This window comes from Acipenser ruthenus, chromosome 5 (assembly GCF_902713425.1).
Source record: "Acipenser ruthenus chromosome 5, fAciRut3.2 maternal haplotype, whole genome shotgun sequence".
Lineage (NCBI taxonomy): Eukaryota > Metazoa > Chordata > Actinopteri > Acipenseriformes > Acipenseridae > Acipenser > Acipenser ruthenus.
The window spans coordinates 51,129,891-51,142,082 of record NC_081193.1 but is presented as its reverse complement, the minus strand read 5'-3'; the positions used below and the strand labels follow the sequence as shown (position 1 = coordinate 51,142,082).

Genomic DNA, 12,192 nt, shown 5'->3' with positions numbered 1-12,192 from the left:
AGATGAATGTGTTTGCAGGAAAGGTAAAGGAAATTGTACCTAGATGGTCAACAGTTATTGATTTAATTTGAAGACCTTTTGGAAAAAAAAATCTCAGTAAGGTCCTAGCTTTAATTGCTTCACTTTAAATATTGACAAATCCAGCCTGTTGTTTATGAGTAAAAGCCAACTACTGGAGGATACAAATCTCTATATTATATCCCAGAAAGTAGAGCCTTACCTTTAGGTTTGGGAAAATAAATTAGACAATATTTTTTTTATAAATCCTAAATTAAATGAAAACTTTTAAGCACATTAAATTCAGTTTCAGATGGACAGATGGTGCCTGGGAATGGTATGTAAAATAATTGCGGCACAAGGGGTTTTAACGCATAATCCACCTTGTTAATTATATATTTTTTTTTTAATTGGCTATTCTATATTCTAACAATGCTATTCTATATTCTACTATAATTTCATACATTCTCAATGGGATTTTTCTTTCCTTTTATATATACCGATTCATAAAATTAATAAAATGACCTTGGTATCAGAACCTATGATCTTTGAAATAGTTGTTAAGAATGTAAATTAATATCTGTAACCCCTCCAGTTTACTACAAAATTCCTGACTCTGACATAATGTTTTCCTGACCCCAAGCAACGGCATGGTGCATGTGCAAATTAACACCTTAGTGATCAAGTGGGAGTGCACAAAACTCAGATTACTGACACAGATAGACTAGACACCCCTTCATTCATATAAAGGCCTTCTGCAGCAACCGTGTCTAAAATAGACATTATTTAAATACTAAATCATTATGTTAAGTATTTTAACTTTTATTGTAGAGTTAACAGTGCCATGGGAGTATGCTGTAGATAAGAGTAAGAAACTGCGGTATGCTCAACTAGCCTCTGAAGCGGAACAGCGAGGATGGAGAGTCCGGGTTTACCCAGTGGAGGTGGGTTGTCGAGGATTTGTGGCACACTCTACAACCCGGTTTCTCAGAGACGTCGGATTCAGTGGCCAAGAGTTGCGTCTCACAGTGAAGAACTTATCTGAAGCAGCAGAGAGAAGCAGCAACTTACTGTGGTTGAGACGGAAAGATTCTAGCTGGGTATCTCAATCACAACAGAAAGAAAGAAACTTTGATGTACGGGTAAGTAAGCTGGGCTGAGTTGAGTGGGGGATGGAGGGGGGTGATGCTGGGACACCAGAATCACCGCTGAGCCCTCTTGAGGTGTCGTGGGCTAGTCAATGAAACACCGAGGATGGAAGGTGCACACTTGAAGACCCCAGAGATGTACTCTACTTCGCTCAATCCAGACGGTTGTCATGCTGATGCGCTGGGGAGACTGCACTGTGGTTGATCCCCGGAGCCAGCATCGCAGCCGTTGTGTGTGCTGATGCGCTAGGGAGGCAAAATAAGCTGATCCCTGGAGCCAGCATTACGCTTCAGCCATCAACACCTGACAGAAGGATATCTACATCATCATATGGAAGGAAGCGCAAATGGATGGAGACACCTATGGATCACATTAGTTTACTGTAAAGCTACGTCTTAGTTGGTGCTTATCTTGGCGAGAGCCGAGTTCAAATCAGCATGAAGTTTTCACATCTACTCTCGTGTAATGGAAATCATAATCAGCTCAGACAGATTTTTTCAGATCAGTCATTGAGATTTAGTGATTGCGAAGGACATTCCAGAACTTTTATATTTGTTTTCTTCAAGAACTCCAGAGTTGACTTAGCAGTATGCTTTGGGTCGTTGTCATTTTGGAATGCCAATCAGCCTATGAGCAGAATGTATCATTGTACTTTATAGAATGTTCTGATACATGGCTGCATTCATTCGATCTTCAATCACATCAATGTCTCCAGTACCTGGACTGCTAAAACACCCCCATGTCATGATCGAACCACCTCCATGTTTAACTGTAAATACAAGGTTTCCTTCATTGAATGCTTTCTCCTTTTTTTTCTCCAAACATACGATGGTCCATTGTTTAGGGAACAGTTCTATTTTAGACTCATTGGACCAGAGAATGCTTCAGATTCCTGTTCATATTTCTTGGCTTATTTAAGAAGATTTTTTTTTTTAAGTGGTTTGCAGGGAGGTCTACATGTATATGACTCTTCTGTGTTCTGTGTCTTTTGTAAAGTTATTACATGCACTGATGCCTGATGCTTCTAAATCCTTCTTTAAGTCCTTGGCTTATAATCTTTTTTTCTTTTTTTTTTTTAGCTGCTTGGATGATTTTTCTACTCGCTGTACCCGTAATTTCTTTGGTTGTCCGCTTCTTTTAAGCATTTCAGTAAAATGTGTTCTGTGGTACTTCTTGATTATTTGTGGATTTTGGTATTCCATATTTCTTTGATACTGTTCTGTATCTATTTCCTTGGTTGTAGTCTACTACAAGTGCTATTCTCAAATGTGAATCCAACTCCTTTATCTTGACCATCATCTGCTTTGTTGCCAAAACATTCTTCTTCAACAGATGTTGGAAATAATGACCTATTTTTCTGGCTATTGGCTTTATAATGCAGTTTAGTTACTGTGTAATGGTTTTCAATCAATGAATATATCTTTAAATTAGCTCTATTATACTTTTAATGTAAAAGTGCCAATACTTTTGGCATGAACAAATATTTCAAAGTAGCTGATTTGTGTCAAAAGTTACATCATTTACAGTAAATAGAATGTTGGAAGTCAGGGAGTTTTTAAACAATGGGGAGCTTTAGAATGTTGAAAAAAGTCCCATTAAAGTGAATGAAGATGGACAAAAAAAGGACAAAAAGCTTAAAAGTATAAAAGATATCAAGAAGTTGTATACAAGCACACTATTCCAGACGGGTCTACACGTTTTAAAGTTTGAACGGCGTTTGTAGATTAAACGGTGTAAGATGAGTAGCGTGCCAAAGAATAAGAAGAAGAAGAAGAAGAAGAAGAAGAAGAAGAAGCAGTGTGTCGAAGATTTAAAGTGGGGACTCTTGCTTCGCAAGCCCCACTAATAACTACCAATCAAGAGGTGCACCTGTTTTAGTAACAGCACCAACTACATTTTCTGTGAACTTTTAGAAATAACTGCCGTTTTGACCACTTTCTCAACAAGTTAGACAAATACTTAGAGGAAATGAAATCTTTCTCTACTCAGCTATTCAAATGTGAAATCAAAACAGGAATGGCGTCTACCAATCAAGAGGTACAGCTGTTTTAGTAACAGCATCAACTTTCAGTAGGCTGCTTCCCATTGTTGAATTAACTGTCATAGAACTTTGAGAAATTTAAAATTATAGCACATTCTAAGCATGAGACAATTAGTAAACAATGTGACTTTTGACACAAATCAGCTACTTTGACCACTTTCCCAATAAAGCAAGCCTCACAACTTTACTTGTAAAGTTACCATCTATTTAAAAACAGAATCGTCTTTTTTAAAGGGATACACACCTAAAAACAAACTTAACACAAACAAACATAATAAACAGGAAAATCGGCTTAAATAGTTTGATATATGTATTTTTTTCTTCCATTCAGAACGTGTTCACAAGATACCAAACACAATTTAAATGCTGCATTAAGTGCTATTGGGATTATTTTGAGATATGCTCATGAGTCAGTGTGGTTCACTGCATGTTTTCCATGTGATTACTATTAGTAATGTATTTTTAAAATGTGAACATTCGGTATTATAAACAAGATGTATTTTTAAAACATCAAAAAACATCTCAAAATAATGCAACATTCAGCATGACACCGTAGGCTACTTAATACATTTAGATGCATGAGAGAAGATTAAATGACTTCCGGATTGGCTAGCATGCACAGTGAAGTACAGTATTTCAGTTTTGAGGTAGTTGATGATGGCATGGAATAGTAAAACAATATAACTAGACCTTGTTTTTCTCCATGGATATTAAGATACTAAGTTAAAGTAAGCTATTGCATTTCTTATGTAAATATCTGTTAACGTCTGTATGTTTCATGTTGCAATTGTGTTACAGTTTTCTGTATTTTGGAAGACTTGCACGATATATACATGTACGATATCGATATTCAATTTTCATAACGTTGCCCACCCCTAATATATATATACAGTAATCTGCCGCATATCCGCCCTAACCGTTTATTCGTCAATCTCTTCAGGAATGTTAGTTTATTATTGAACAGAGATTGGTTCAGAGATTGTAGATCCTACCAAAGTTTTCGTACACTGTGTTCTATGTACTCCGTGCGATGCCATTGCTGGTTGTGTCACGTGAGCTGTTCAGTGTGTTGAAATGTAAATAAATCCTGTTCGCCTGTGGGACGTATCCACTTCAACCTCCATCTCCTGTCTGTCACTCAGCAGCAAATGCACGCATCCAAACGGCTGTCACAAGCATTAATACCCTAAAACGTTCTAAATAAGGGATTTAGGGGAGCTCCCTAATAAAATCTGAATCTCAAAATAATAATTGTGTGAATATTTTTTGGAAGATACATTTTTTTAATGCACGTTACTCGCACTCCTGTCTTGTCCCTCTTAGCATACCGTAATTCATTTCCTGCGGCATCAGTTTATGAGTAAAGGAAACTGTAAAGCAAACTGATAATTGTAAATGCAGTTTGGTGAGTAATAAACTGACTCCATTGTGATTTAGCAGTTGGTTCAAACAATTTAACAACAACGCTAGACTGTAAATAAAAAGAGAATCCAGAAATAGGATAACATGGTTTTTATGCTGGGTTGTTTTTTGGATGATGATAATAATAATAATAATAATAATAATAATAATAATAATAATAATAATAATAATAACTTAAATTAGATGGATGAAGTAATTGCATCAATGAAATATGCAATTAAAACTAAGATTAAGTGCCTTGCATAAGTATTCACCCCCCTTGGATTTTTCCACATTTTGTAGTGTTACAACCTGGAATTAAAATGGATTTAATTAGGATTTTTTGTCACTGATCTACACAAAATAGTCCATAATGTCGAAGTGGGGAAAAAAATCTACATATTTTTCAAAATTATTTACAAATAAAAAACTGAAAAGTCTTGATTGCATAAGTATTCACCCCTAAATAAGCTCTGGTGCAACCAATTGCCTTCAGAAGTCACATAATTAGTCCACCTGTGTGCAATTAAAGTGTCACATGATCTCAGATTAAATACACCTGTTTCTGGAAGGCCCCATAGTTTGTTAGAGAGCATATCTAAACAAACAGCCTCATGAAGACCAAGGAGCTATCAAAACAAGTCCGGGATAAAGTTCTGGAGAAGCACCAATCAGGGTTGGGTTATAAAAAAATATCCCAAATTTTGAACATCCCCCGGAGCACCGTTAAATCCATTATTAAAAAATGGAAAGAATATGGCACAACCGCGACTCTGCCTAGAGAAGGCCGTCCACCAAAACTCAGTGACCAGGTAAGGAGGGCATTAGTCAGAGAAGCAACCAAAAGGCCAATGGTAACTCTGAAGGAGCTGGAGAGATGGGAGAAACCGTCCATGAGACAACTATAACCCGGACGCTCCACAAAGCTGGGCTTTATGGAAGAGTGGCGAAAAGAAAGCCATTGCTGAAAAAAACCCATATCAAATCCTGTTTGGATTTTGCCAAAAGGCATGTGGGAGACACAGCAAACATGTGGAAAAAGGTTCTCTGGTCTGATGAGACCTTTTGGCCTTAGCGCAAAATGCTATGTGTGGCGCAAAGCACACAATGCTCATCACCCTGAGAACACCATCCCCACGGTGAAGCACGGTGGTGGCAGCATCATGTTATGGGGATGCTTTTCATCAGCAGGGACTGGGAAACTGGTCAGGAGTGAGGGCAAGATGGATGGAGCCAAATACATGGAAATTCTTGAGGAAAACCTGTTTCAGTCTGGAAGAGTCCTGGGACTGGGGCGGAGGTTCACCTTCCAGCAGGACAATGACCCTAAACACACAGCCAAAGCTACACTGGAGTGGTTTAAAAACAAGAATCTGAATGTCCTAGAATGGCCCAGTCAAAGCCCAGACCTCAATCCGACTGAGAATCTGTGGCAAGACTTGAAAATTGCTGTTCACCAACGGTCCCCATCCAACGTGACAGAGCTTGAGCAATTTTGCCAAGAAGAATGGACAAAAATTGCTGCCAAAGGTGCTTCTACCAAGTATTGACTCAGGAGGGTGAATACTTATGCAACCAACAAATGTCTTTTTTTTTGTTTAATTAACTTTTGTGTCACAATAAAAAATATTTTGCACCTTCAAAGTGTTAAGTATGTTGTGTAAATCAAATGGTAAAAATCCCAATTAAATCCATTTTAATTCCAGGTTGTAACACTACAAAATGTGGAAAAGTCCAAGGTGAATACTTATGCAAGGCACTGTATATATATATATATATATATATATATATATATATATATATATATATGGCCTATCAAGTGATTACAAAAATGAATTGTGATTCATCGAGATTAAAAAAATAATAATCTCAGTTATGTGTGTGTGTAGAAATTTTAGGACCCAGGCCCGCCCACCTGATTGCTTAGGGGTCAATTTGCATGTCACCACCATGGCTCTGCTTGAGGTCAGGAAATCATTACGTCACAGTAAGAAACATTGAGCAGCCATGGTTGTTGGGGATATTTTGTTTACAATTTCTGAGGAGAGATGCTTACAATAATTGTAATGTTAAAGTTGCATATACAAGCCTAAATAAATTATTCAAAGGAATGTGAATATTAAACAAAACAAAGGTAAGCTCTGTTTTGTTAAACTTCCACACTATAAATATTCACTTTAAAATATATAGATACCAAGGCTTTAACAATGTTTTCACAAAAGCCCTTCATAAGTTTTTTGAACATTTTCACTTGCATTCAGTAAACCGGTGTATCCTGCCACGGAACAAACTGAAATACTGGTTTCCCCATTTATTTCCTGTGTTACAGATAACAGGACCCCATCTGACCTCACATCATTTCCTATGTATTCCTTAGTAGGCAAGTGTATGGCTCACACAAGGGCCAATTACCTAAAGCACAAGTACTTGCAAGGTTGTGTGAACATTATATTACAGTAATATTAAAGTCTGGAAAACAAAAAGATAAACAGCAAATCAATAGGGGGCCTTGTGAGAATGTTGCCATTCTAATTAGTTAATATTCTTTTAAAATACTATTTGTAATGTAATAAGACTTTCATTTTAATTAAAAACATCCACGTCCTCAAATACTGCTTTTTTAGCTTGTGACTTTTCAAGGTTGTTGCTTTTAATTCCTTAGGTATGGTATTAAAGCTCAAGACTGAAATATGCTTTGACTGCAGCTGGTACATAAGAATGGCATTCCCTTAGATTTATGTAATACTTTTCTTATAATTGAATAGGTTGCCCCTAACAAATATCAGTAGAAAGCAATAACTGTGGGATGTACTGCTTCAGGTTGCTGAGGCTAATGAACTGGTATCGATCCAGAGCCCTAATACATCCCCTATTTATACTAACAGGTCCCTGGATGAGTGTGTTCTTGAGAAGTCATTATGTTTTCACTTACCAAGGCACCGGGAACTTTGTTAAAAAGTGGTATTATAATTCCATGGACATATATGATTCTTAATTTTTCTGCTAATCAACATTGAAAGACAATTAGCTTGCAGCATTCTTCATATGTTAAATCCGTAGATTCTTGGACTTTGCAACTGTGCGAATGACCGTTGGAAAACCTTGGGAAATACATTCCTTTTTTATATTTTGTATATATATCCTCAGAGTTTAAGTTCTCATATCTAGTCATATAGTTGTCTCGATGCAGGGGGCAGTCCTCTGCAGGGACCTGTGATTATGGTTGTGACAGCCTTTGTTTCTGTAAGCAATAGAAGTAAAAGGCGTCTTGATAGGAATGAGGATCTATTTCACCTCTGATCTGATCAGACAAACAGCAGATGTTCCCATTGGGGTAGTTCTAATTGTTTAAGACTCCCACTCTGTGTGTCATAAGCTACAGAGATGTCCCAGTGATCCTAGCACTGCCACTGTATATGCTTGGTGCACTCATGGTTAAGATACTGTAGCTTCTCTCAAAGCTACTATAGTTTCACACAGTGTAAGCGTTGCAGCTGCAGAGCTGGGATAGGTTTATTAAGACTTGGGACCAGCTGTCGGTTGGACCTGATGTGCCGTGCTGTCCATGATATTAAACCGATTCCATGGTATCAATGCTAAAGTACTTGGTAAACCTCAGGTTGGTGACGGCAAATCTCTCTAGTCCCACGGGGTCTTTGGAAATGCCCTACATATTGTATTATGTGCCCAGTCCTTTGCACATAATGGTAATTGATGGCCTTCCACCAGATGAATGGCTTGCTGTATTCTTTGTACCTAACTCTTTTAATATCCTTATTGTACTGCAACTCATTTCTGTTGTAGAGGTGCCAACATTCCACCAGGTACATAACAAAAAGCATAACCAGCAAGGCCAGGACGATGTAGACATAGTTATTGCAGCAGGGGCTGTCATGGTATATTTTGGTGTCAAAAGTCAGACTAAAGACTGTAGTCACATGGCACTAGGTCATGGCCCCCATGCACCAATACACGAGCAAGGAAAGCTGCATGTCCTTTTAGTGGGATTCTCTGCACAGAGATTTGCCAAGAGACTGCTTCAGTGGTTGTTGATATATGGCAATCCATGGACACAATTTTTTTTTTTTTTTTTTTTTAATTTAGTCATTGCCAATTATTGTTTTTATTATTTTTTCCCAATTTGGAATGGCCAATTATTTTTTTTAGGCTCTGCTCACTGCTACCACCCCTGTGCTGACACGGCAGCGGCGAAGACAAACACACGCTGTCCTCCGAAGCATGTGTCATCAGCCGACTGCTTTTTTCACACTGCAGACTCACCATGCAGCCATCCAAGAGCTACAGCGTCGGAGGACAATGCAACTCTCAGGCAAGCCCGCAGGCGCCCAATCAGACTACAGGGGTCGCTGGTGCGCGGTGAGCCGAGGACACCCTGGCCGACCTAAACCCACCCCCCGAACCAGCGACGTCCAGGCTATAGGGTACATCCTGCACTCCATGCGGGGCGCCTTTACCGGATGCGCCACTCGGGAGCCCCCTCCATGGAGACAATTTGATAAAAACAATAACAACAGTATCACTAGTAGATAAACAGTAATAGACTTGACATATATATCCAGCTGGCCACATATTACATAAATCATGACAATTTTAGTTAAATAAAAGAAAAAGAAAGCAGCAGTGACCCACTATCATATAAAATTGTATACAAAGTTATGATCCCTGGTGACTGTTTACTACATTCTTCCATAGTTAACCCTTCTGTGCACTTCACATGTTATTCCCAGTCTGTTTACATTCTCCAAATGTCTTAGTTTCAGTTCCAGGCACATACATTTTATTCATCTTTCTCTGTTAACTAAATGGGCAAAATAAAATAGTACCGACTACAAAGGAATGGTATTTTTGTTTAATACTTTGAACATTTTACAGGAAGCACTATATTTTTGACGATATTTTCAGTATGGGCTTATAAGGTAACCATCTTAAATATATAAACCTGTTTTAACTGTGTGGGGCACTACAACTTTTTCTTTTACTCAGATATTTTAACACAACTTTAGTCACTCCATAAATTCCAAATGTGTAAACAGTATACAATTTGGTTTCTATGAAACAGCAAAGCACATATTCACCAAATCTACCTTGATTTTAAGTTCCCATATTTAGTTATAAGGATGTTTCGACGCAGGAGCCATTCCTGTGCAGGGTCCTGTGATCATGGTTGAGGCAGCCTTCATTCCTGTGAACTATTAAAACAGGGAAGTAAAGGGCGTCCTGATAGGGTGGAGGATCCTCTTCATTTGTGATCAGCCCGGACAAGCAGCGTGTATTCTCGTTGGGGCAATTCTGTTCATTAAGACTCCCACTCTGGCTCCTCCACAGACAGCTGCGTCTCGACCCATAGAGACGTCCCAGTGAGAACCTGCTAGCGCTAAAGGGGATCCTAGGACTGCCATTACATATGCTTAGCGCACTCCTGGAGAAGATGGAAGAGCTGCTGATGGTTCGGTGACACCTCTCGCAGTTCTGTCTGTAGCTACCATAATTGCACACAGTGTAAGTGTTGCAGCGGGAGAGCTGGGCAAGGTCCATTAAGGCGGCCTCGGAGTAGCTGGGGACCAGCTGTTGGTTGGACCTAATGTGCCACTCAAGCTCTGTGCTGTCAATGGTGTTAACCCGAGGTATCCTCCTGCAGTAGGGCCGCTCCTCAGATGGGGTCACAGGAACATAGTCGAAGCCAAAAAGTTTTTCCACATGGTAGTGGACATAAGCAGTGTGATACTCTGTCAGCACCCTAAGAGGCCAAGACAGAGTCAAAAGGGCTGTAATCCAGAAGACATAGTGGGAGATATACCAAGGGGGGTGGTCTGGATTGGAAAAGGCAATCATGTATTCTTTAAAGTCTACATTCTTAAGATGCATTCCTTCCCTTGCCTCCATGTAGTCATCTAAGCCTTCGTTTTCGGTGAAGAACCTAGCACGTTGGGTCAGGTATGAGTTTTCTGACTCAACATTAGCAAAGCTAAAGCACTTGGTGAACCTCAGCTTGGTGACAGCAAAGCTCTCCAAGCCCATGAGGTCCTTGGAAATGTCTTTTACTCCACAGTTGGCATAGTCAAACTCAGCTTCAGCCACATGGGTGTTGACCCTTTCGTGATAAACCTGGGTTGTGGTGTAGGCATCTCCATTTCTATATCTCGTGACTTGCCTTGTCCTTCGCACATAATGGTAGCTGATAGCCTTCCACCAGATGCATGGTGTGGCTTGCTGCATCCTCTGTATCCGTTCGGAGATGCTTTCCACATCTACTTTGTACTGCAGCTCATTTCTGGTATAGCAGTGCCAACATTCTACCAGATACACGACATAAAGCATGACCAGGAAGGCCAGGGGGATGTAGACATAGCCATTAGAACAGGGGCTGTCATGGTATATCATGGTGTCCTCATTGTAGGCGGTGCCAAAGCTCAGTCTGGTGACTGTGGTCACGTGGCACCAGGTCATGGCTCCAATGCATCCATACATGAGAAGGGAAAGCAGGAGGCATTTCCAGTGGGATTCTCTGCACAGTGATTTGCTAAGGGACTGCTTCAGTGGTCGCTGCTGTATGGCCATCCACGGAAACAAAAATCATAAAAAGAAAAAAGAAACAACAACATGGCATTAGTAGATGCACAGCAATAGATTTTACAGGTATATGCAATTGGTCCATACATCAACTACATCAAAAATATACAGGTGCTGTGTCCTACAATCATATTTATTTTTTCTATAAAATACACGACTGCATGTGACGGGATACACCCCGCCCCTGGGTTTATTTGTATTATTTTGTATTATTAGTATGATTATTGTTATTATGTAAAGGTATTTTGTATTATTAGTGTAGCCGTGTGGCAACACGGCAGAGTGTGTGTTGTGTGGGGAGTATTGGATGGCAGGGAGGGAATTAAAATCCTCCCTGCAAACACACGTGGGAATGTGGCTGGAGCCGTTAATTGAATACATGTTTAAATGATTAATTAAGGCTCCAGCCACGGGTGTATAAAATAGGTGTTCACGGGTGGTAATGTGAAATGACAGGAGGGAATTTATGTCGGTGTTTGTGGGTGAAGGTATGTGTTTTGAGGTGCTGTTTAAATGCTGTATATATATGTAATTATCGTGGGTGTTTAGGGGAGTTTTTAAGCCATGTGTGTGTTATGAAAGTGGAGGCTCAGCCTAAAACCACAGTTTAAAAATATATATAGTTTTTGTTTGATTGTTTATTTTGGCCACCATGCCATTTTATTTTGTGTAGTGTTTTGTTTTTGTTCAAATATTTAATTTTGTTTAATAATTAATGGCACATTTGCATTTAAAGCTGCAGCTTTCTTGTGTTTGAGTCTCTTCCTGGTAGAAACAGCTTGCCAGTGATGTCATCTTGTTCAAACTGCATAGTAGATTTTTCTGCACGCTTCTGAGCCTTCTACATCATCAGAAATTAGATATTTTTATCTTTCTAGTTTTTTTACATTCCCCAAATTTTTTCAGAGATTATTCATGAGGTAACAGCCTTCTTAAAAATCTAAAACATGTTTTTACTGTAAAATTGCCCTAAAACTTGGTTTCTGACTCCAACCAAGTTACAGGGCATAACT

General features: G+C 39.1%; 1 protein-coding gene across 1 annotated transcript in view; it reads right to left on the bottom strand.

The window, feature by feature from the left end:
- Positions 1-6,401: 6,401 nt before the first annotated feature.
- Positions 6,402-12,192, bottom strand: part of LOC117403436 (transmembrane protein 151B-like) — a 30,323-nt gene continuing 24,532 nt past the window's right edge. Inside the window, exon 2 of the mRNA XM_034005595.3 lies at positions 6,402-11,155. Coding sequence (XP_033861486.1) covers positions 9,719-11,155 — 1,437 coding nt within the window. The 3' untranslated portion in view covers positions 6,402-9,718. The remainder of the gene's footprint in view (positions 11,156-12,192) is intronic.